The sequence below is a fragment of the Eptatretus burgeri genome, chromosome 10 (assembly GCF_056783735.1).
Source record: "Eptatretus burgeri isolate ZD-2024b chromosome 10, Ebu_testis_v1, whole genome shotgun sequence".
Taxonomy (NCBI): domain Eukaryota; kingdom Metazoa; phylum Chordata; class Myxini; order Myxiniformes; family Myxinidae; genus Eptatretus; species Eptatretus burgeri.
In genome coordinates, this window is record NC_140970.1 from 5,209,302 (window position 1) to 5,236,137 (window position 26,836).

A 26,836-nucleotide genomic window follows, 5' to 3' on the forward strand; every position below is an offset into this window, starting at 1 on the left:
AGGTCCCCGGCAATATTCCTGGCAAGTTTCAATCAGATCGGACTGGCGGTTGTCAAGAAACGGCGGTCGCAGACAGACAGACGCAAACACACACAGAGAGATTGCTGGAATTATAGATGGACACTAGACAGTACCCGCCCATAGGGCGGGGAGGGAATGAGGGGAGGGAATGCAAAGGCATTGTTAGGGTTAGGGTTGGGGATGGGGTTGGTGTTGGGGTTGAGGTTGGGGTTACGGTTAGGGTTAGCTGTTACGGTTGGGGTTAGGGTTAGGGTTAGATAACCCTAACCCTAACAACTAACCCTAACCCAAACCCTAACCCCAACAGCTTAGGTATCTCATTGTATCCAACGGTTTGGCCGTCTATAAAGGACAAACAAACATGAAAAATTGACGTTTTAGTCAATTTAGGACGTCATAACTCGAAAACCGGAAGTCGGAAGTGAATGTCGTCAATCAACGGTGTCATTTAATTTTGCTTATCTGTCGAATGGTGTTGGTCCCGTCTCGATCGGATGAAATTGACACGGTGACCTTGACCCCTTGACCCCGTGACCTTTAACCTTGAACTTGACCCCCCTATGTCCGTTGTCATGTCCCAAGGATCACTCATGCCAAGTTTCATCTCATTCCATCCAACGGTTTGGCCGCCTATAAAAGACGAACAAACAAACAAACACACAAACAAACACACATACATACAAACATATTCTATTTTTTTTAGTATAGTAGATTCACTTTTCCATCTCCATTACCAAAATACCACCTTGACCGTGACATACCACCTTGACACTTAATTACATAGTCACTGACTGTGACTGGTGAGGCCAGATTGTACATGGCCCGAACAAGTTCCATCTGCCACATGGACACATTGTGTTTCATCCACCAATCATAACCGGAGATTCTCATTGATGTAATTCAGCAGTCAGGCATTGTATTAATTGAAACTAGCATAACCCGCGCTCTGCGCGACATGTTGGGGTGGGTGTGTTTGCGAAACGAACTGATGCAGAGTATCAGTAGTAATTTTACTTTAATGCAGTAAGTGGAATACGAGTTCACTGTTTCAGAACCATTTTATTTACTTTTTTTGTACCATGCACCTCATATGGTCTTTGAGATAATGTAAGCCGAATATCACGTTACTCGAGCGCAGAACAAAGTCGAAGATAGCGCGAAACCACAAACCACAAACTCGGAAATAATATATAAGATAATTAAATTCTCCTGACTTGGACAAATGCTGGGATGACCTCAACACGATGGCATAATGCCTGCCAACCCCCAAGGGCATCCAGCAGTTCATGTGGGGCAAAGTCAAAAGCTGTCACCAAGCAGATGAAAAATGAAGCCACTGACCTGGTTTCCCCCTTCTTCGGGCTCATCAGGGCAGCATATCGCTGTTTCATCCACTTTGTGACTTTTCAAGCCCTTTCAGCTTATATACTGGCTCTTGATGCCACACTGACTGACTGGGTAAAAGACAGCATTGCATCAAGAGAAAGGGGTGACAGTAAGGAAGGAATTAATGTGGAGGATTCTGTATGGGTGGAGATTCGAGATTGTAAAAACAGAAAGATACTGGTAGGATGCTTTTCTCGGGTGGGAAGGAAGAGGAAGAGGAAGAGGAGGAGGAAGGAGGAGTACATGAAGATTTCTAAAGGGCATGTGGAAAGGGAAGAGTATTGATTATTGTGGATTTTAACTTGCCAGTCATAGATTAGGTGCAGTAACGGAGAAAGGGCAGAGAAGATGAGGATTTCCAAAATTTAGTACAGGATTGCTTTTTAAGCCAGTTTTCAGATAAGCCCACTTGAGGGAATGCAGTGTTAGACCATTTAAATACCGATTCCAATATAGTGGAGGAGGTGGAGGTAGGGGAGCATTCAAGATCAAGTTACCATAACATTGTGTGTGCAAAGATTCTGTTTAGGGTTAGAGTTCAGGATAGTGGAGTGAAGGTATTATATTTCAGGAAAGCAAACCTTGTGAATATAAGGAGAGAGTTGGGTGATGTAGATTGGCAGAAGCTATCAATAGGACAATCAGCATCAGAAAAAATGGGAAACCTTCAAGGAGCAAATGTGTCGAGTGCAGAGTAAGCACATTCCACTGAGATGTAAAACTATAAGCAGAAAGAGGCCAGGGTGGTTTAGTGGTGAGAAAAGGAATGCTATTAAGGAGAAGCAGAAGGCATTTATGAGGTATTTATGAGGTACCGTCGCTTTTCCGTTTCTCGACGACCGCCGGTCCGATCTGATTGAAACTTGCCAGGAATATTGCTGGGAACCCGCGGATGTGCCTTTTCAAGGTTTGATATTGTTACGTTTGAGGGGGGGGGGTATGCATTCAAAGGGTAATTAGGATGTTTAATTAGGTATGCCATACTGTTCGAGTTTACCAGGATCTCGATGTAATAAGTAGCAATTCAGTGGTGATAAGTTGTCTAGTAAATGTTCATTTCTTCAAGAGGGGAAATGATAATTGTCACGTAATTAGATAGGGACACGGGATAGGGTAAGTGTGTCTGCGTAAACCCCTTTTTGGTATTCTCTGGAGACTGGCCGTGACGTCACAGGACAGTGCAGCGGATGGCTCCGCCCCGTGATCATGATTGGCAGAAGGTGACGGCGGTGGGCCAATAAACGGCTCGATTGGAAGTGACGAGGGCAGGAGGATAAAAAGGTTCTGTTCGGGGTCGAAAAGGAAGAGGAAGAAGATTACAACCAAAAGATCGTGTTTTTTTGGTGTGGAGGCTGGTGCGCGGGGAGCATCCTTGTTGTTGTGCTGATTCGATCGTGTTCTTCATCGTGTCTTGGAGCCTTGCTGAGCCTCATGCCTCACCTTGGTTGGCTCTGGGGTTCTGCTGACTCGGAGTAAGGGGTCGAACGCCGGGCGGACCTGCCTCCCTCTCCTGCTCGCAACTTGGCGCCAGAACTGGTTCCCTGGCGGCTTTGAGCGGACTTGGGCCAAGACCAGGAGGTCGACAGCACCACGGTTTCTCCTGCCCCCCTGACGAGAGCAAGGCCAGCTCGTCGACGCCGATCCAGGGACAGTTTCATCCACACCACGGTCCAGCCTGACCACCAGAAATAGCTACGTTGTGTGTGTGTGTGTGTGTGTGTGTGTGTGTGTGTGTGTGTGTGTGTGTGTGTGTGTGTGTGTGTGTGTGTGTGTGTGTGTGTGTGTGTGTGTGTGTGTGTGTGTGTGTGTGTGTGTGTGTGTGTGTGTGTGTGTGTGTGTGTGTGTGTGTGTGTGTGTGTGTGTGTGTGTGTGTGTGTGTGTGTGTGTGTGTGTGTGTGTGTGCTTGGCGCCTAAGAAGGTTTGAGATCTCTATATTCATTGGAATTGTCTGTGTTTTTCCCCACGCCCAATCCCACACCATCCCGTCGAATCGCCCCGGATCCCTCTTCTTGCCGAGTCTTGTTATTTCTGGTTAATAGTAAAAACGAATAAACATCATCAACTCAGTGAAAAGCGACTCGTGCCACCTTCCTCGTCCCGTTTGCGGTAGAGCGATTAGAACCGCCATGTTTGGGTTATAAATAAATAAACCGCCTCCATCGTTTCGGCTCATTCTACTTTGGCGGGACTGTTCAAGTCCCGTGGACGTCACATTGGCGTCAGGGTGTTGGATGTTCGAACCCCTCTAAATTATATTTGGTATCGGGAGAATATACCAAGATTAAAATCTCGCCATGAATTGGAATATAAAAGTATTACAGAAAAGCGCCCGAGCGCGGGAAAATTTTGGCGGGATTTTTCAAATTTAAATTAATTGGCGGCAAACGGGACTTCTGCACCATGGCGGATGTGCAGATGTTTGAGGAGGAAGGCCACGTGTCTGGCAGCGAGTCGGGGGAAGAGGGGAGAGACGGGGGTAGGGTTGGAACCTCCCCCGTTCCGAGCGTGGACCGTGTTTCATCGCCCGTAACGGAGCCGGCAGCGCCGGAAACCGGCACGATGACGATCTGGACAATGTTGGAACGTTTAATAGGGGACATGACGGTACGAATGGCAAATCAATTCGTGACACAGAGGGCAGAAATGACGGCACAGAGGGCAGAAATGACAGATCAATTGGGGGTAATGGGGGAACAGTTGGGTGCACGGATTGATTTAATGAGGGATGAATTGGGGGAAAAGATGAAGAAAATGAAAACTGAGATGCAGGAGTGTGTGGATGTTAAATTGGGAGAAATACAAAGCAAATTCGAGGATAGATTGGAGGAAACAAAGGTAGAAATTACATTGGAGGGGGAAAATATACAAAAAAAATTGGTAGATAAAATTGATGCAACGAACATTCGGGTTGATAAAGTGGATGAAAGCCTGGAACGTCATCGTGCCTGTGTGGATGCTCGTATGCAGCTGCAAGTTGAAGAGTGGGGAGAGCTGAGGAAGCAAGGGATGAATTTGGTGGAGGAGGTAAAAGGATTGGAGGCTCGTTTGGACGAACAAGATAAAATGATGAGCCAAGATGAAGTCTTGGATACAGGCCTGGTAGAGCCGTCTTTTGTAAGTAGAGTGTCCGGGTTGGTTGAGGAGCAGCTACAAACTCGCGACGGAGCCTTGGAGGAGGTTGTGCGGGCCCAGAAGATCCTGCGGGAAGAGGTGAATCGGTCCATTCAACGTTTGGAACAGGAGGCAAAATTGACCCATGAGACCCTCACCACAAAACATCTTTGGCCACAGTGGGCTCCGAAATTGGATACGCAGCCACAAGGGTGTTTGATCCCTGGGCTGGATTCGGACAAGGGAGAAACTGAGAAGCGGGCCACCGTAAAAGTGATCCCCCTGGTAAATTTTGACGGGTCAGGGAGCGTTGAAGCTTTTCTGACGCAATTTGAGTGTATTTCCCGACTAAACGGGTGGAATGAGCGGGAACGTACATGGAATTTGGTGGCAACGTTGCGGGGACCAGCCGCAGATGTGTTAAACGTGATCGCGGAGGGATGTTGACCAGCTCCCACATTTGCGAGGCGTTGAGCCGTCGGTTTGGGTTTGCAGCAAACTGTGATCTGGTGCGGGCCCAGCTCCAGCACCGCAGATTAAAGCCGGGTGAGACAGTGCAGGAGCTGGCACAGGACATTTACCAATCAGTCAGGATCGCTTATCGGGACCTTACAGTGGAGGCGTGGGACAGACTGGCACTCGAGAAATTTTTAGCTGCTCTTCCTGACCCTGAGGTCCGAGCGCTAGTGGAGTTACAGGATCCACCCACCGTTCACCGAGCGGCCGAGTGCGCGGCCAGGCTGGCCTCGTGGAGTCGGCCGGGTCGGGTCCAGAGAGGCCATCGGTGACGATCCGACAGGCGGAGGTCCAGGATCAGGGAGGGGGGCTGGGAGAAATTGGCATTACCCAAATGTTTCAGGAAATGTGCCAGAAACTGTTAAGTTTGATAAAGGGTAATTCGGTAGTTGGTGCGCCAAAGCGGCGGGGTCCAGCCCAGCCAATGGAGCAATTCGATTATGGCCGAGGGGGTCCGGAACCGGAAGAGATATTACACCGATACCCACGGGGGCCTTTTAGGGGGAGTTGTTTCCGGTGCGGGCGAAGAGGACACATGCAACGATATTGCCGGTACCCGGCGATGGAGGGACCCTCCAATAGACTTTTAGACTCGGAAAGGGTGAATCCTCCTGCTGAACTGCCAGGTCTATCCGAGATGCCCTTTCATAGGTCGGGTCCGGAGATCACTGTCGGGGGTCGGGGAGACTAGATTGGGCTGAGCATATACGGCCATGCTCGGCTGCTGAGATTGTGGCGAAGTGCCCTCCTTTGGTGGAAAAAAATGAATTGTGGGAAAATTGGCATGGGTTTGTAAGTTCTGCTGGGTTTTAGAGTGACAATCGGGACAGTGGGTAATTGGAAACAAAGCGGGCACGAGTGGCTGTCCAATGGCTGGTGCGTGGATCGGGTGAGAAGTGCTGTGTGAGTTGTTTCAAGTTAAGAACTGAAATGTATGGTGCACACATTGATTTTTTTATTGGACATGGTGTGGTAACAGGGAAGGTCATGGTCGGTGAAGTGTTAGAAATGCAGGTGTCACATGTAAGGCCGATGGGGTGGGGGAGTCATGTGGGTTTTGTGGGTGGGGATGATGTGCTTGTCCACAGGGATTGCTGAAGCTCACGGTGAGCGTGAATTGCGACCCCCTTCAAGGAGATTCACCACCTGGTGGCTAATGGTGACAGTGTCTGGAGGCAACTGGGAGAGGGTCTGGTTGGGCGACCAAGGCGGGTAGGACGTTGGCGACCCAGGAAGACCAGAGGAGCCAGTGAGACCCCTTCCAGAGTGTTGTACGGGATTAGAGCTGATGGCTACCAGGGCGGAGGGAATCGAAGGGAGCGGGGCGGAGAAACGTCCGGGTTGGATTAAAGCTTACCTGTGGGCATGGTTGCACCTGAGACGCCCCCATCATCTTGTGGTAACCCACCCCACGGCCACGACGGGATTCAGCCTGCATGATTAAAATGAGGACCATGACCTAGAAATGTGATGATTACCATGGTGTGAGTGTTGTGAAGATGTGCGAGTCCCACTCGATCTCGCACAACTTGACATGTGCAGCAAGGGCATGATGTCCGCATAATTTTGGGGTCAAACAAATTTGAAAATTGGCTCCTCAGGTAACGCTGGGTCTATTAGCATCCACTGTTGGAGGCGGTCAAGTGTAAATATCCTGTGAATAGTGTCGTTAAGGCTTAGAGTAGGAATGTCAAGTATAAGTGTTGTGTTTTTGTGGAACCTTTTGTTTCCCCTCCCCAGATCACTGGAAGAGTGCTGGGCAAGAGCGATGATCCAGAAGTTGGAGTGCAACTTCGCTCAGTGCTCTCATGTGATAAAATAAAATTAAAAAAAAAACAAAAAAAAAACGAATGATTGTTTAGGCGAGGATAAGGCCATAAGGGGGTAGTACATTAGGCAGGATAGGTAAGTTAGCTGCGACTTGCTGCCCATTGCCCCTCCTACTTTATTTCGTTAGGTTAATTAGGTGTGAGTCAGTAAGTGTTAAGGCTGGTACGGTAACGCCTGTGATATACCTTGCAGGAGCTGCGGTACCAGAGGAGGGGGCAGTGTTACGTTTGAGGGGGGGTATGCATTCAAAGGGTAATTAGGATGTTTAATTAAGTATGCCATGCTGTTCGAGTTTACCAGGATCTCGATGTAATAAGTAGCAATTCAGTGGTGATAAGTTGTCTAGTAAATGTTCATTTCTTCAAGGGGAGGAATGATAATTGTCACGTAATTAGATAGGGACACGGGATAGGTTAAGTGTGTCTGCGTAAACCCCTTTTTGGTATTCTCTGGAGACTGGCCGTGACGTCACAGGACAGTGCAGCGGATGGCTCCGCCCCGTGATCACGATTGGCAGAAGGCGACGGTGTTGGGCCAATAAACGGCTCGATTGGAGGTGACGAGGGCAGGAGGATAAAAAGGTTCTGTTCGGGGTCGAAAAGGAAGAGGAAGAAGATTACAACCAAAAGATCGTGTTTTTTTTGGTGTGGAGGCTGTTGCGCGGGGAGCATCCTTGTTGTTGTGCTGATTCGATCGTGTTCTTCATCGTGTCTTGGAGCCTTGCTGAGCCTCGTGCCTCACCTTGGTTGGCTCTGGGGTTCTGCTGACTCGGAGTACGTGGTCGAACGGCGGGCGGACCTGCCTCCCTCTCCTGCTCGCAACTTGGCGCCAGAACTGGTTCCCTGGCGGCTGTGAGCGGACTTGGGCCAAGACCAGGAGGTCGACAGCACCACAGTTTCTCCTGCCCCCCTGACGAGAGCAAGGCCAGCTCGTCCGACGCCGATCCAGGGACAGTTGCGTCCACACCACGGTCCAGCCTGACCACCAGAAATAGCTACGTTTTGTGTGTGTGTGTGTGTGTGTGTGTGTGTGTGTGTGTGTGTGTGTGTGCTTGGCGCCTTAGAAGGTTTGAGATCTCTATATTCATTGGAATTGTCTGTGTTTTTCCCCACGTCCGATCCCACACCATCCCGTCGAATCGCCCCGGATCCCTCTTCTTGCCGAGTCTTGTTATTTCTGGTTTATAGTAAAAACGAATAAACATCATCAACTCAGTGAAAAGTGACTCGTGCCACCTTCCTCGTCCCGTTTGCGGTAGAGCGATTAGAACCGCCATGTTTGGGTTATAAATAAATAAACCGCCTCCATCGTTTCGGCTCATTCTACGTTGGCGGGACTGTTCAAGTCCCGTGGACGTCACAATATTAATCGGACAAGCGGTTCCCAAATTACGGCCATTTATCTGTCAACCAATGACAAGACACGGTGTTATGACGTCACGAATGATGTCACAATTAATGTTTATTTATTTTTTATTTTTTGTTTTTTTTTGCACGATTGACGTCACAATTCTTCTTCTTCTTCGTTTGATATGACATCACAATTGAGGCTGGGGACCAGAGTATGTTTCCCAGGTGTTTCCCAAGTTATGGCCATTTATGATACGGTTGGTCCGATCTTATTGAAACAATGCCCCAATCCAGTCGTCGTTTACTCAAGACAGGGCTCATGGTGCCAAGACCGAGATCCATCTCAATGCAGGGCTCATGTTGCCAAGACGGAGATCCATCTCAATGCAGGGCTCGTGGTGCCAACACTGAGATCCATCTCGATGCAGGGCTCATTGTGCCGAGACCGAAATCCATGTCGATGCAGGGCTTATGGTGCCGAGATCGAAATTCATGTCAATGCAGGGCTCATGGTGCCGAGACTGAGATCCATCTCAATGCAATGCTCATCGTGCCAAGACTGCGATCCATCTTAATATAGGGCTCATGGTGCTAAGACTGAGATCCATCTCAATGCAGGGCTCATGTTGCCAAGACCGAGATCCATCTCAATGCAGGGCTCATGTTGCCAAGACCGAGATCCATCTCAATGCAGGGCTCATGGTGCCAACACTGAGATCCATGTCAATGCAGGGCTCATTGTGCCGAGACCGAAATCCATGTCAATGCAGGGCTGATGGTGCCGAGATCGAAATTCATGTCAATGCAGGGCTCATAGTGCCGAAACTGAGATCCATCTCAATGCAATGCTCATTTTGCGGAGACTGAGATCCATCTCAATACAGGGCTCATGGTGCCGAGACCGAGATCCAACTCAAAGCAGGACTCATGGTGCCGAGACCGAGATCCATCTCAATGCAGTACTCATGGTGCTGAGACTGAAATCCATTTCAATACAGGTGTCGTAGTGCAGGGACTAAGAATTGAGATCCATCTCAATACAGGGCTCATGGTGCCAAGACCGAGATCCATATTAATACAGGGCTCATGGTGCCAAGACCAAGATTCATCTCAATAAAGGGCTCATGGTGCCAATACCGAGATCCATATTAATACAGGGCTCATGGTGCCAAGACCGAGATCCATATTAATACAGGGCTCATGGTGCCAAGACTGAGATCCATCTCAAGACAGGGCTCATGGTGCCAAGACCAAGATTCATCTCAATAAAGGGCTCATGGTGCCAATACCGAGATCCATATTAATACAGGGCTCATGGTGTCAAGATTGAGATCCATCTCAATGTAGGGCTCATGGTGCCAAGACCAAGACACATCTTAATGCAGGGCTCATGGCACCAAGATCGAGACCCATCTCAGTGCAGGGCTCATGGGGCTGAGACTCCATCTTCAAGATGTTATCTCACCCTGAGCACCCCCGTGAGTCTTCATTTGTCTGTTTTTTGTTTTTGAATATTTGGGGGGGGGGTGAGTCGGGGAAGGGGGGGGAAGGGTTAAGGCCATGGTGAGGATAAAGGGTAAAATGCTATCCACTTGGTTCTTGAGGACGGTGTTCTTAAACGCACTGGAGAACCAAGAAGGGAGCAGACCATTCCCGAGCCTTCATGCAAAAATGGGGGAAAAGGTTCAATCACCGAAGGGTGGGAGCACGTATACAGTTTTGACAAAAAGGTCGTGACTGTTCGCAACTCGATTGAGCACCTGAACTGCACGCTTTATATTCCGTAAATGCGGACGTCGATGGAGACAACTCCCTGGGTGTCCCACCGTTTGTGTTTCTTTCTCTCTCGCGACTCTCGTCTTCCCTCCGTTCAGCGTCCCATCGAGCTCACATGAGGTTCCCTCATCGCGGACTTCCTTGAGTAATCCTCCGAAAGTAAACATTGGAATAACTTTCCTTTAATCACCTTCAAACAGCCTCAAAAGATGTTAAGATCACAACTCAAATTTGCAAGTTTAATACCTCGAAGGTATTCTAACCTCGATCCTTCCTCTCGATCAAACAACCTCTGTTTACAAATGTTATTCGGTCGTTTTAAATGACGACACAGCTCAAAGTTAAGCATTCAAACGTTTATAAGTGACACGAGTTATCGATTTCGACTCATCAAAAAACACAACTGAGCTAAGGGGCGTGGCTTAGCGGTTTCTAGGCAACCAACGCGTCGTGGACCACAAGCAGGCCTGTGGGAGGGACACAGAGAGCGTTCCCGCGTTTTCAATCTAAGTTACGATCCGTGATGATTTTCGTCATCGCATCTTTGTTTAAACGTGGAAAATAAAATTGTGTTCATTGTAACTGTTGAAAATATTTGAATCATGTCCATTGTTATTGGTTATCAAGGGGCTGAATGAGCTCCTGTGTCCCATTTCATTGTGTATCCTTTTTGGTATAAAACAAAGCACTTTGTATACGGTGGTGTGTGTGTGTGTGTGTGTGTGTGTGTGTGTGTGTGTGTGTGTGTGTGTGTGTGTGTAACTGAAAATGTGGTGATATTAGGGTGGTGGAGTTACCTTTCAGCTGACGAGTCCGGGTTCGATTCCCAAACCCGACGATAAACTGTCTGATTGGTGTTTCACAGGATCAGCATGACCACAATGAATGTGTCGGGATGTTTTTATCTTTGTAAATTCTCTATGTAAATGTGTACCGTGTGGCGCCCCCTATAGGTGGGAGAAGGTATTACAAGTCTTCACCATTTACAGTGCAGTGTTCCTGTCCCCACGTTTTCCAGTGCTGGGAGATGTTTGTAATCATCAACAGGAGATGTGTTTTTTGCTTCATGCACGTAGCCCGGGTTATTGCTTTTTTTTTGCAAATATGGAGTTGTCTGTTGCCCATACACCGCCCAAATAAAGTGACGTGCCAAAGAACGTGTTGCACAATTAGAAAAAGATCGCCCGTCGGGCGGGTACTCTGCTGTGTGGATAATTATTCACTAAATCCGGGGTGTGTTCCATTCCCAATGAGTTTGCTGTCGCTTGCCAAGCGAGACGTTCCAATTATCAACCATTTCGATCGAGTGCTTGCTTGAGTGTTTAAGCCTCTTGGCGAACGCTCTCCAAACTGATTGGTGATGTCACACACCTCCAGATATAGAAGAGTTGGAAAGTTCGTCTTTCTTCTGCCCCTTGCTGTATTCGGCAATACAGACGGGTCTACGTTGCCGAGAAGCCTGTATTTTGTTATAACTCGTGCGTGCCCGTCGGTGCAGCTTCCAATAAATAATTGGAGGTGGTGTGTGGGTGGGGAATCGTTTTCGGTAAATAAATAATAATTGGAGGTGGTGTGTGGGTGGGGAATCGTTTTCGGTAAATAAATAAATAATTGGAGGTGGTGTGTGGGTGGGGAATCGTTTTCGGTAAATAAATAAATAATTGGAGGTGGTGTGTGGAACTTGGAATCGTTTTCGGTAAACAAATAAATAATTGGAGGTGGTGTGTGGGTCGTGGAATCGTTTTCGGTAAATAAATAAATAATTGGAGGTGGTGTGTGGAACTTGGAATCGTTTTCGGTAAACAAATAAATAATTGGAGGTGGTGTGTGGGTCGTGGAATCGTTTTCGGTAAATAAATAAACATTATATTATTAGAAATCCACAAAGACAGAAATGCCGGTGATTCCATTTATTTTGGATCCTTTTCACTTTGGTCAATAACGTTTGGATCGAGGAGAGATCGAAGGTGGAACGACGGTGTAGTTCATTACAAACACTGTATACACACCTTAAATGACAGCAAACAGACACCCCATTTTTGAAGGACTACCATTTGAAAAATAAAACCTCAATCAAAAATCGGCTCGTGTAAAATTTTCTAAATATCTCCAAGTGTTTAATTCCGAAGTCTGGTTTCTCTACATTCAAAACTGAAGGACAAGTATTGAAAATACTGTACGCGGCTTTTCGGCCGCTGCACAGCAACGGGTGGTTGCTCGGCAACGAAATTCAAACGCGCACATTCCCAATACATATTGCACCTGTTGGCAAAGTTTCATCGAAATCGGTTCGCTGGTTCGTACTGTGGAGCCTCGCGTTGCAGACACACACACACACACACACACACACACACACACACACAGATTGCTGAAATTATAGATAGATGCTACCAGGATTTCGAGGAGAGAGACAGGTTTTGTGATATCAAACCGAATATCAGACAATGCACGGATGTACAGGCAAAAGCACTTAACAGTTTACTACTTAGAGGACGGGCCCACGGACACACACACACACACACACACACACACACACACACACACACACACACACACACACACACACACACACACACACACACACACACACCCAAAATAATTATAGATAGATGCCACCAGGATTAATATCAAACCTTGAAAAGGCACAGGCCAGGGTGGTTTAGTAGTGAGAAATGAAAAGCTATTAAGGAGAAGCAGAAGGCATTTATGAGGTACCGTCGCTTCACTGACGGTAATACTGTTACGAATTTGGAAACCTATCGCACACAACATTCAGGTTCCTATAGCTCAGTTATTTCGGTAAGTATGTGTTTTATAGATAGCTTCCCGTCCCTTGTCTAATGGGTAAATCAATGTAAATGCGCTGTGATTTATTTTTATAGTTAGAAAAACTTCATCTTCAGTGACGTAAACAGAAGTGACCGTTAGAGCAGTGCTGCAGCCCTGGGATTTTCCCCACGCGCCAGGGAGGGGGAGGGTTGAGCGCGCCGGAGCGCATAAAATGTGAGCAGCGAGCCAGCCAGCCAGAGAGGGAAGCAAAAGGAGAGAGGAGAAGTGAAAGGAGAGAGAGAGAGGAGCCAGCAAGAGGAAAGCGGGAGAGAAGCCAGCCAGTGAGAAGCGAGGAAGGAGCGCTGATCTTGCTGGAGTGCTCATCGTGTTGGAGCGCTCGTGTTGTGGGAGCGCTCGTCCCCGAACGCCTGGACTGGTATTGTCACTGCCGTCTGGAAAGTCTTCTTCCTCCTCCTCCTCCTCCACCTCCTCCTCCTCCTCCTCCTCCTCTTCCCCTCCTGAGGATTGAGCTTGAGAGGGACCATCCGCCACCGGAGCCGGAGAGAACGGAGTCGAGGTTTTGGTGGCCGGGACCGGCGCCGAACCAAGTCATCCTGAAGACCGCACGAGGCGGACAGGTCCAAGGTAGACCCTGGCCTTTCAGCTCCACTATCCTCTGAGCTGAATGCCAAAATAAAGGCGTCAGCCATCACTTCTTTTGTGTGTGTGTCCGTGGGCCCGTCCTCGAAGTAGTAAACTGTTAAGTGCTTTTGCCTGTACATCCGTGCATTGTCTGATATTCGTTTTAATTCTGCCTCTTACGTGCTCCCCTAATTACCCCCATTATTGTTGAATAAATACCCCGATTGCTAAATGTATCAGCTCGTTTTGTGTTTCTTTCATTGGTTCGACATGACGTGTGTTTGAGGATTAGTGTCGGCAAATTGTTCATTTGGTCCGGCCCGATTTTGGTAATTTCGCTTGGTTACGCCGGATCCGAGTCGGCGATAGCAACTAGATTCGGATAAAGTCGGCCGAGGGTGAATTTCCCCGGTAGTTTGGATCACGTGGGTATTTAGGTAAATTGAAATTGGCAATCGACCATACCCTACGTGATCTATCTATTGGCGAGTTCGGTCCGATAGAGGACCCGTCAGCTCCGGAGTTATCCGGGGGACGACCTATACATTCCGGGCGATTGGTCGTGCCGACTTGCAGCTCCATCTCGCGGTCGTGCTCGTGGCCGATACCTGGCCCCACAACAATACTAAAGGGGGGGGGGGAGAAAAAGGGGGGAGAAGGAGAGAGGGATGGGGGAGAGAGAGAGAGCGAGGAGAGTGAAGAGGTGGAGGGGAAATGAGAGAGGAGGGAGGGTGTGAGATGTGGGAAGAGAAGACAGTATGAGGTGAGCGGAAGTCAAGGAAGATGTGCGGTGGAGCATTAATTACGATTCATACTGTTTCATTAAAATTATTCTGCATAGAATAACAGTGAAGATGGAAACAAAATAATGCCTGAAATCCATTTTCTACTGGTCATTCTATAAACATGGTCTGGAGACAAACTCTCGTCCGGAGACAAACTCCTGTCTGGACAAGTCTAGAGACAAACTCATGTCCAGACATAAATACCACCTAGACTTGTGTGGAGCCTGCTGTCCGAAGAATAAACACCCATCCAGACATAAACACCACCTCGATATATCTGGAGACAAACCCTCTCCAGACATAACCATCGTCTGGATATGTCGAGGGAGAGAGAGAGAGAGAGGAGAGGAGAGAAGAGAAGAGGGGAGAGTGAGACAGGGGGTGTGGGAGGGGGATACTGCACCATATTGGGAGGGAAGAGCAAGGAGGGGACAAAGAGAGAGAGAGAGAGACAGAGAGAGAGAGAGAGAGAGAGAGAGAGAGAGAGAGAGAGAGAGAGAGAGAGAGAGAGAGAGAGAGAGAGAGAGAGAGAGAGAGAGAGAGAGAGAGACAGGGAGTTAGCAGAGTGAATATGTTATGCTTTATGAACAACACACACACACACACACACACACACACACACACACACACACACACACACACACACACACACACACACACACACACACACACACACACACACACACACACACGAAAATTACGTCGTGTTACGATTTGGCCTCTTCACATCAGCTTTCTTCCCTCCTCCCCTGAATCCCCTGAGTCATCATCTCTCTCTCTCTCTCTCTCTCTCTCTCTCTCCCACCCTCCGCTCCCCACACGTGCAAACACCCACTCGTACATTTCTACACCGCACATTGCAGGCCACGACGAGTACCAAGTGTCATGAGCATACATGTGAGAGCACCCGATGTGTTAACGACCATAGACGGGTCAAACGTGCCTAATTAAGCAATTTGTGAAAAGAGGGAACATGAAGAGGACTTCTTCTGGACTGAGGGATGACCGAACAGCCGTGGAGCTGAAGGTAAGACCGATGGGGTGAAGGAGGAATGACTGAAAGTCGCAGAGTGGGAGGGGGGAGACATTACATGAGAAAAAAATACAGCCGAGCCAAAACAAGTCCAAACCCCGCCACCCCAAACAGCCCTTTGACAAGGGACCAACGACTATCGATACAAAGATGAATGAGATAACTAATGCTCAGGTCAGCTATGTGTCCATGGATGCTCTCCTCCTGGGGTAAATTTTCCAAAACCATAACAACAAGGCATTTTTCAAATATATCAGGGGAAAAGAACAGGTTCGGACAAGTGTTGGCCCATTGAGGAATAGCATTGGGAGAGTGGTCAGTGAGGAAAGTGAGGTGGCAGGCTTATTAAACAGTGATTTTGTTTCAACTTTTACAAAAGAGCAATCAGGAGAACACCAGCACGTGAAATAGCGGGTGAATTGATTTGTACAACTGCCTTGAAGGAAGGTTAAAGGTAAGCAGGAGACAACATTTTTGGAATATTAAGTTAGAGTACAAACGCTTCTCATTCACACCATTTGACATCACAACCACAAGTATGGGGTAGATAATTGGCCTGGTGCATGGGACCCATTGTGTCCCCAAATTTATATGAAGAAGGGAGAGTCCTCCCTCGTGCTGCTTCTCCGATGAGTTCCGGAGGACACCCCCGACCTCCAATGTTTCATGATGTACCGAAGATCCTACCAGGGTTATGGTTACTGTTATAGTCAGAAAAAGGCTAGATAATCGAGATGGGTTGGATTAACCGAGAGGGGTTAAAATAGCTTCGAGGTAATCAGGGGAGGTGGGAAAATACGTACGTCAGGCGGGGAGTTTATGACAGTGAAGACAGCTTAGCTTAGAATAGGTTAATTTCGTAAGTTCGGGCAAAACCGGCTATATTGCCTCCTGACTACCCCAGACGTCCATCTCCTGCTTGTACGACCACCAGCATAGCTGCTTGCCATACCTTACCTGCCTATCCTTGTACCTGCCTGCCATACCACCACCTCCCTTAACTGTCGCTCATACCTGCCTGCCATATGTGCCTGTCATGCCATCAAATAACTTTGCGCGAACCGTTGACTGGGAGGAGGCAGCCCAAAAAGGACTTCATGTTGAGATGAATGAACATTTTATTAAAATCTCATCAATGATGATGCTGCCCTCCAACCAGCCACACTTGTGTAAATAAGGCTTTTGTTTCTTTGTTAAGGATAACTTGGCATATAATTAAGTATTTGCAGAGCAAGAGAATGTGTAGAAAAAGTTATCAACACATACTGGAGGGAAAATGAATGTAAACATGTGGGATTAGAATCGGTGGGAATGTGTATATGTTATTACGTGATGACTCCAAGGTTGTCCCCTTCAGTCTGGGACAGACGTCGGAGAAAGTAGTTGGGTGTGGATAAATCATCCTTTATCATTATGGCAGAAATGTCTTTATTTTGCACGTGTGTTATTTAAATCATTTAAAGATTGAATGCTATTTCAAGATTACATCTAACTTTGTTTTGTGTCCCAGTGCTCCCACAGGTGTTGGTTCCATGCCATACAGAGATTTCTGCAGAACCTCCCAAGCTGGAAGACGACACCACCTCGATTTCTGAAAACGCAAACTTCCCTGTTGTCCTGGAGGTTCAGGGAAACTACATACCAGGTAAAAACATAAAGCCAAATTTGGTTTTCCTTTGACCTCCTTTAAAGAGTTATCTGTAAAACTTGAAGATGTTTGTACATTGTCATTTGTATGGCAACCACACCAATCACAACCGCGATTAAGGTGATTGTTGACACATGCCAATAATAATTAATCCCATCAATAACAAAACTAAAAAGTAGAACTTGGATGACACACACTCCGAACAGTTGAGTAACAGAAACGTTTTCTTCTCCAAACACACGCAATGATCCAAAGAAGGGAGAGCCTTAATTAGTTCACATCCAGGGGTTTCCAATTAAATGAATCTCTTGATGTGGAAAAGATGGCAGAAGTCACACACACACACACACACACACATTCCAATACATACATATTCACCATTGAGAGATGGGGCCAAAATGATATATCGCACGATATCTGAAAACGTGGATGGATATATATATATATATATATATATATATATATATATATATATATATATATATATATATATATATATATATATATATATATATATATATATATATATATATATATATATATATATGGCACCACGAGGAGGAGTGATGTGAGGGACACATCGGCCATTTTGGAGTTAATGCCAAATCGCACTATTTTAACCCTTACCCTATCATCCGAGCCTATCATCATCATATCATTAAAAAATGTCGCTTACATCACTCCTCCTCACGGGGCTTCATATATATATATATATATATATATATATATATATATATATATACATATACATATATATATATATATATATATATATATATATATATATATATATATATATATATATATATATATATATATATATATATATATATTGTGACGTCCACGGGACTTGAACAGTCCCGCCAACGTAGAATGAGCTGAAACGATGGAGGCGGTTTATTTATTTATAACCCAAACATGGCGGTTCTAATCGCTCTACCGCAAACGGGACGAGGAAGGTGGCACGAGTCACTTTTCACTGAGTTGATGATGTTTATTTGTTTTTATTATTGACCAGAAATAACAAAACTCGGCAAGAAGAGGGATCCTGGGCGATTCGACGGGATGGTGTGGGATCGGGCGTGGGGAAAAACACAGACAATTCCAATGAATATACAGTTCTCAATCCCTCGAAGGCGCAAAGCACACACACACACACACACACACACACACACACACACACACACACACACACACACACACACACACACACACACACACACACACACACAAAACGTAGCTATTTCTGGTGGTCAGGCTGGACCGTGGTGTGGAAGCAACTGTCCCTGGATCGGCGTCGGACGAGCTGGCCTTGCTCTCGTCAGGGGGGCAGGAGAAACCGTGGTGCTGTCGACCTCCTGGTCTTGGCCCAAGTCCGCTCACAGCCGTCAGGGAACCAGTTCTGGTGCCAAGTTGCGAGCAGGAGAGGGAGGCAGGTCCGCCCGCCGTTCGACCCCGTACTCCGAGTCAGCAGAACCCCAGAGCCAACCAAGGTGAGGCACGAGGTTCAGCAAGGCTCCAAGACACGATGAAGAACACGATCGAATCAGCACAACAACAAGGATGCTCCCCGCGCAACAGCCTCCCCACCAAAAAAACACGATCTTTTGGTTGTAATCTTCTTCCTCTTCCTTTTCGACCCCGAACAGAACCTTTTTATCCTCCTGCCCTCGTCACCTCCAATCGAGCCGTTTATTGGCCCACCGCCGTCGCCTTCTGCCAATCGTGATCACGGGGCGGAGCCATCCGCTGCACTGTCCTGTGACGTCACGGCCAGTCTCCAGAGAATACCAAAAAGGGGTTTACGCAGACACACTTACCCTATCCCGTGTCCCTATCTAATTACGTGACAATTATCATTTCCCCCCTTGAAGAAATGAACATTTACGAGACAACTTATCACCACTGAATTGCTACTTATTACATCGAGATCTTGGTAAACTCGAACAGCATGGCATACCTAATTAAACATCCTAATTACCCTTTGAATGCATACCCCCCCCTCAAACGTAACACTGCCCCCTCCTCTGGTACCGCAGCTCCTGCAAGGTATATCACAGGCGCTACCGTACCAGCCTTAAAACTTACTGACTCACACCTAATTAACCTAACGAAATAAAGTAGGAGGGGCAATGGGCAGCGAGTCGCAGCTAACTTACCTATCCTGCTTAATGTACTACCCCCTTATGGCCTTATCCTCGCCTAAACAATCATTCGTTTTTTTAAATTTTATTTTATCACATGAGAGCACTGAGCGAAGTTGCACTCCATCCTCCGGATCATCGCTCTTGCCCAGCACTCTTCCAGTGATCTGGGGAGGGGAAACAAAAGGTTCCACAAAAACACAACACTTATACTTGACATTCCTACTCGAAGCCTTAACGACACTATTCAGGGGATATTTACACTTGACCGCCTCCCCCAGTGGATGCTAATAGACCCAGCGTTACCTGGGGAGCCAATTTTCAAATTTGTTTGACCCCAAAATTATGCGGACATCATGCCCTTGCTGCACATGTCAAGTTGTGCGGGATCGAGTGGGACTCGCACATCTTCACAACACTCACACCATGGTAATCATCACATTTCTAGGTCATGGTCCTCATTTTAATCATGCAGGCTGAATCCCGTCGTGGCCGTGGGGTGGGTTACCACAAGATGATGGGGGCATCTCAGGTGCAACCATGCCCACAGGTAAGCTTTAATCCAACCCGGACGTTTCTCCGCCCCACTCCCTTCGATTCCCTCCCCCCTGGTAGCCATCAGCTCTAATCCCGTACAACACTCTGGAAGGGGTCTCACTGGCTCCTCTGGCCTTCCTGGGTCGCCAAGGTCCTACCCGCCTTGGTCGCCCAACCAGACCCTCTCCCAGTTGGCTCCAGACACTGTCACCATTCGCCACCAGGGGTGAATCTCCTTGAAGGGGTTCGCAATTCCCACTCACCGTGAGCTTCAGCAATCCCTGTGGACAAGCACATCATCCCCACCCACAAAATCCACATGACTCCCCCACCCCATCGGCCTTACATGTGACACCTGCATTTCTAACACTTCGCCGACCATGACCTTCCCTGTTACCACACCATGCCCAATAAAAAATCAATGTGTGCACCATACATTTCACTTCTTCACTTAAAACAACTCACACAGCACTTCTCACCCGATCCACGCACCAGCGATTGGACAGCCACTCGTGCCCGCTTTGTTTCCAATTACCCACTGTCCCGATTGTCACTCTAAAACCCAGCAGAACTCACAAACCCATGCCAATTTTCCCACAATTCATTTTTTTTCCACCAAAGGAGGGCACTTCGCCACAATCTCAGCAGCCGAGCATGGCCGTATATGCTCAGCCCAATCTAGTCTCCCCGACCCCCGACAGTGATCTCCAGACCCGACCTATGAAAGGGCATCTCGGATAGACCTGGCGGTTCAGCAGGAGGATTCACCCTCTCCGAGTCTAAAAGTCTATTGGAGGGTCCCTCCATCGCCGGGTACCGGCAATATCGTTGCATGTGTCCTCTTCGCCCGCACCGGAAACAACTCCCCATAAAAGGCCCCCGTGGGTATCGGTGTAATGTCTCTTCCGGTTCCGGACCCCCTTGGCCATAATCGAATTGCTCTATTGGCTGGGCTGGACCCCGCCGCTTTGGCACACCAACTACCGAATTACCCCTTATCAAACTTAACAGTTTCTGGCAAATTTCCTGAAACATTTGGGTAATGCCAATTTCTCCCAGCCCCCCTCCCTGATCCTGGATCTCCGCCTGTCGGATCGTCACCGATGGCCTCTCTGGAACCCGACCCGTCGACTCCACGAGGCCAGCCTGGCCGCGCACTCGGCCGCTCGGTGAACGGTGGGTGGATCCTGTAGCTCCACTAGCGCTCGGACCTCAGGGTCCGGAAGAGCAGCTAAAAATTTCTCTAGTGCCAGTCTGTCCCACGCCTCCACTGTAAGGTCCCGATAAGCGATCCTGACTGATTGGTAAATGTCCTGTGCCAGCTCCTGCACTGTCTCACCCGGCTTTAATCTGCGGTGCTGGAGCTGGGCCCGCACCAGATCACAGTTTGCTGCAAACCCAAACCGACGGCTCAACGCCTCGCAAATGTGGGAGCTGGTCAACATCCCCTCCGCGATCACGTTTAACACATCTGCGGCTGGTCCCCGCAACGTTGCCACCAAATTCCCTGTACGTTCCCGCTCATTCCACCCGTTTAGTCGGGAAATACACTCAAATTGCGTCAGAAAAGCTTCAAGGCTCCCTGACTCGTCAAAATTTACCAGGGGGATCACTTTTACGGTGGCCTGCTTCTCAGTTTCTCCCTTGTCCGAATCCAGCCCTGGGATCAAACACCCTTGTGGCTGCGTATCCAATTTCGGAGCCCACTGTGGCCAAAGATGTTTTGTGGTGAGGGTCTCATGGGTCAATTTTGCCTCCTGTTCCAAACGTTGAATGGACCGATTCACCTCTTCCCGCAGGATCTTCTGGGCCCGCACAACCTCCTCCAAGGCTCCGTCGCGAGTTTGTAGCTGCTCCTCAACCAACCCGGACACTCTACTTACAAAAGACGGCTCTACCAGGCCTTTATCCAAGACTTCATCTTGGCTCATCATTTTATCTTGTTCGTCCAAACGAGCCTCCAATCCTTTTACCTCCTCCGCCAAATTCATCCCTTGCTTCCTCAGCTCTCCCCACTCTTCAACTTGCAGCTGCATACGAGCATCCACACAGGCACGATGACGTTCCAGGCTTTCATCCACTTTATCAACCCGAATGTTCGTTGCATCAATTTTATCTACCAATTTTTTCCGTATATTTTCCCCCTCCAATGTAATTTCTACCTTTGTTTCCTCCAATCTATCCTCGAATTTACTTTGTATTTCTCCCAATTTAACATCCACACACTCCTGCATCTCAGTTTTCATTTTCTCCATCTTTTCCCCCAATTCATCCCTCATTAAATCAATCCGTGCACCCAACTGTACCCCATTACCCCCAATTGATGTCATTTCTGCCCTCTGTGTCACGAATTGATTTTCCATTTGTGCCGTCATTTCTGCCCTCTGTGTCACGAATTGATTTTCCATTTGTGCCGTCATTTCTGCCCTCTGTGTCACGAATTGATTTGCCATTTGTACCGTCATGTCCCCTATTAAACGTTCCAACAGTGTCTGGATCGTCATTGCACCGGTTTCCGGTGCTGCCGGCCCCGTTACAGGCGATGAAGCACGGTCCACGCTCGGAATGGGGGAGGTTTCAATCCTACCCCCGTCTCTCCCTTCTTCCCCCGACTCGCTGCCAGACACGTGGCCTTCCTCCTCAAACATATGCACATCCGCCATGGTGCAGAAGTCCCGTTTGCCGCCAATTAATTTAAATTTGAAAAATCCCGCCAAAATTTTCCCGCGCTCGCGCGCTTTTCTGCAGTGATTTTATATTCCAATTCGTGGCGAGATTTTAATCCTGGTATATAATTTAGAGGGGTTCGAACATCCCACTCCTGACACCAATGTGACGTCCACGGGACTTGAACAGTCCCGCCAACGTAGAATGAGCCGAAACGATGGAGGCGGTTTATTTATTTATAACACAAACATGGCGGTTCTAATCGCTCTACCGCAAACGGGACGAGGAAGGTGGCACGAGTCGCTTTTCACTGAGTTGATGATGTTTATTTGTTTTTACTATTGACCAGAAATAACAAGACTCGGCAAGAAGAGGGATCCGGGGCGATTCGACGGGATGGTGTGGGATCGGGCGTGGGGAAAAACACAGACAATTCCAATGAATATACAGTTATCAATCCCTCTAAGGCGCCAAGCACACACACACACACACACACACACACACACACACACACACACACACACACACACACACACACACACACACACACACACACACACACACCGTAGCTATTTCTGGTGGTCAGGCTGGACCGTGGTGTGGACGCAACTGTCCCTGGATCGGCGTCGGACGAGCTGGCCTTGCTCTTTTCAGGGGGGCAGGAGAAACCGTGGTGCTGTCGACCTCCTGGTCTTGGCCCAAGTCCGCTCACAGCCGCCAGGGAACCAGTTCTGGCGCCAAGTTGCGAGCAGGAGAGGGAGGCAGGTCCGCCCGCCGTTCGACCCCGTACTCCGAGTCAGCAGAACCCCAGAGCCAACCAAGGTGAGGCACGAGGCTCAGCAAGGCTCCAAGACACGATGAAGAACACGATCGAATCAGCACAACAACAAGGATGCTCCCCGCGCAACAGCCTCCACACCAAAAAAACACGATCTTTTGGTTGTAATCTTCTTCCTCTTCCTTTTCGACCCCGAACAGAACCTTTTTATCCTCCTGCCCTCGTCACCTCCAATCGAGCCGTTTATTGGCCCACCGCCGTCACCTTCTGCCAATCGTGATCATGGGGCGGAGCCATCCGCCCTATCCACACTTACCCTATCCCGTGTCCCTATCTAACTACGTGACAATTATCATTTCCCCCCTTGAAGAAATGAACATTTACTTGACAACTTATCACCACTGAATTGCTACTTATTACATCGAGATCCTGGTAAACTCAAACAGCATGGCATACCTAATTAAACATCCTAATTAAACAAAATTTGAATGCATACCCCCCCCTCAAACGTAACAATATGTATATATACATATATATATATATATATATATATATATATATATATATATATATATATATATATATATATCTTCTTCTTCTTCTTTCGGCTGCTCCCGTTTGGGGTCACCTCAGCGGATCATCCGTATGATCCGCATAGTGATTTGGCACATGTTTTACGCCGGATGCCCTTCCTGACGCAACCTGGTCGCCTATTACGACACAGGGATATATATATATATATATATATATATATATATATATATATATATATATATATATATATATATATATATATATATATATATATATATATATATATATATATATATATACATACATATATGGATATGCAGTCGCGGGGATGGCAGGTTAGGTCAGGTATGGGAGCATGTGCCAGAGCAGCGCGCTGCTGCGTCCACTTTCCACTGGTACTGCAGGGACCTCCGTCTGGCCATCCCCCAGGCAGATGCCTGGCCCATCCCAATCTCCTTGAGATGCCGATCAACCTGCTGCAACCATGAGGCACGTGATCAGCCCATTTGGCCTCCTCCACTCACAAGACTCTCTCACTGAGAGAATCTGGTGAGCAGGAGCAGCGTCAGGAAAATTAGCCACACGTCCATGCAGCTGCAGCTGACGCTCACGGAATATGCAAGTAACAAATCTCATTTGAGTCTCTCTCAGCAACCGCTCGTTGGACACAAAGTCGGACCAGCAATAGCCAAGGATTCTCCGAAGAGACCCGGTACCAAAGGAATTAAGTCTCCTCTCAGATCCTTGGTCAGAGACCAAGTCTCGCATCCATAGAGCAAGACTGGAAGCACAAAGGACCTGAAGACTCGGACTTTCGTCCTCCCGCACAGGTAACGGCAGTACCACACCCCATTATCCAGTGAATCCATGACTCTCCAGGCCCGACCCAGACGTCGATTGACCTCTGAGTCACAGCCGGCAGAGACATGAATGTCACTGCCAAGGTAAGTGAATCTATCCTTCACCTTAACATTCTCACGACAAACAGGTACGGACAAGGTAGCAGCATCCAATATGTCACTAAAAGCCTGGATCTTAGTTTTGACCCAGGAAACCCATAATCCCAGGTGCTTCAACTCCTCATTCAGCACCTTGAGGGCCACCAAAAGGATATCTCTAGTCTCCACAAAGATAACTGCAACATCTGCGAAATCAAGGTCAGAGATCATCACATTCCCAAACGATGCACCGCAGCTTGATCTCTCCGACATACTCCCTAGAATCCAGTCCATACAAGTGCTGAAAAGTGTGGGGGCCTGTACACACACCTGACGAACTCCAGTAACAACGGGAAATAAGTCAGAGATGGTACCGCCACCTCTCCTAGCACTCTCAGTACCAGAGTATAGTTCAGACATCAGATTGATCAGTTTTGTTGGCACCCCACAAAGACCAAGAATGCTCCAGAGGGCATTCCGATTTACTGAATCAAACGCTTTGCAGAGTTCAACATAGGCTGCATGCAGCCCTTGCCTTAACTCCCGTGTGCATTCGGTGAGGACCTGAAGAGCAAAGATACGGGCAATTGTTGACCTCCTTGGTGTAAAGCCTGACTGCTCAGGATGATGGTGCTCAAGCAGATGATGGCGAACCCCATCAACAATTATCTGAGCAAAGGCCTTGCCCGGCACTCATAACAGCATTACCCCTCGGTAATTGTTGTAGTCCTGGCGATTACCCTTCCCTTTCCAGAGAAGGACAACAAGGCCCCTCTTCCAGGCAGTTGGGATGATGCCTGCTTTCCAGGCAGAGCACAGAACTGCATGCAACGACATGAGTACAGCATTTCCACCATCCTTGAGAAGTTCAGCATGGATGCCACAGATCCCAATAGCTTTACCCCCATTTCAGCTGGTTCACTGCAGCTTGTGTTTCCACAAAGGAAGGTGGATCACAGTTGATAGGATGGTCAGCAATGGGGATTGTAACACCACTGACATCCAACCCAACAGCTGGTGGATCAACCTGGTACAGCCGCTCAATGTAACCGGCCAAGCAGGTTTTCACCTCGGACTCCTCTGTCAAGAGCCCACCACCCTCCGCTCTAACTGCAGTGCACTGAGGAATGAGCTTGGAGGAATGCAATGCGTGAATTCTCCTGTAAGCAGGAAGAGAATCACTTGACCACAAGTGATGTCTACCCCCTCACAGATTCCTCGCACACAGGCCTCCTTGTCAACCCTTAGCACACGTACAGTTTTACACCTCAGCTCCCTGAACAGCTTAGCTCTGCAATAAGCCTGGCCCTGCGATTGTTGGATGGTATCCAGTGTCCAATGTGAAACAAATTTTATCTTCATCCTTCGGTGAGTTCCAAGACATCCGCCAGAAACATCACGGATGGTGGTCTTTAATTAAGGCACTCCACAACTCTTCAGGATTCCCCAAAGCAACAGACCCCCCCCCCACCCAACTCCCCACTCAGCCTGTTCGTAAAATCCCCAGCTATGCTCTCATCCTTGAGCTTACCAACATCCAGCCTTGGTTGGGATAGTACCATTCTCCTGGTTTTAAGGTGCAACTTCAGAGTTGTTACAACAAGCCTGTGGTCGGTATTGAGGAACTGAGCGCTCCGGTAGACCTTGCAGTTCTGGATCATCCTTCAGTGACCATCAACAAGCACATGGTCAATCTCCTTTGTCACACCACCAGCATTGGAATACCAAGTCCAGCAATGAGCCTTTGGGTGCTGAAATCATGAACCAAGCGCTATCAGTCCAAGACTTCTTGCAAAGTCAAGGAACTTAGTGCTATGTGTTCACAGTTTCAGACCCTTGGAGACCAACATGTGTTTCATAAACGTCCCTATCAGTTCCAGTTGATGCATTGAAATCTCCCAAGACTAGAAGAGTATCTCACCTGGGGCAATGATCAACCACAGAGTTGAGTGCAGCATTGAATGCATCCTTCACGGGGAGATCACTCACCTCAGTTGGAGCATCTCTAGAGACCAGGGAAACGACAACCAAGGAGTGACGAATCCTTAGTCTCATAATACGCTCCTTCACCGGTGTAACCTCAATTATCATTGGAGTCAGCTTCTTGGACACAGCTACAGCAACTCCTTGGGATGGTAACCATCAGAGCAACCATACCAATAGTTTGTTTAACCACTCGCCATAATCTCACCACTATCCAGTCTTGTAACTTCAGAGAGTGCTGCAATACCTATGTTCAAAAGCTTGAGCTCAGATGGTAACAGAGACAGGTGATCATCCTCTCAGAGATGGGACATTCCAGCCACCCACCCGAAGGGACTGCCTCAAGTTAACCCAAGGAGACCGCCTTCTGGTGGATGACACCTCAGCAG

General features: G+C 48.0%; 1 protein-coding gene across 6 annotated transcripts in view; it reads left to right on the forward strand.

The window, feature by feature from the left end:
• LOC147017873 (SMAD family member 3-like) overlaps positions 1–26,836 on the forward strand; it is a 206,322-nt gene that overhangs the window by 27,969 nt on the left and 151,517 nt on the right. For 5 of the 6 annotated variants that reach the window (XM_085896933.1, XM_085896930.1, XM_085896936.1 and 2 more), the window contains exon 3: positions 16,729–16,863. In XM_085896933.1, coding sequence (XP_085753059.1) covers positions 16,729–16,863 — 135 coding nt within the window. Of the gene's footprint in view, positions 1–16,728; positions 16,864–21,346; positions 23,497–26,836 lie in introns of those variants that run through there. The other variant, XM_085896932.1, reaches the window with a different exon arrangement.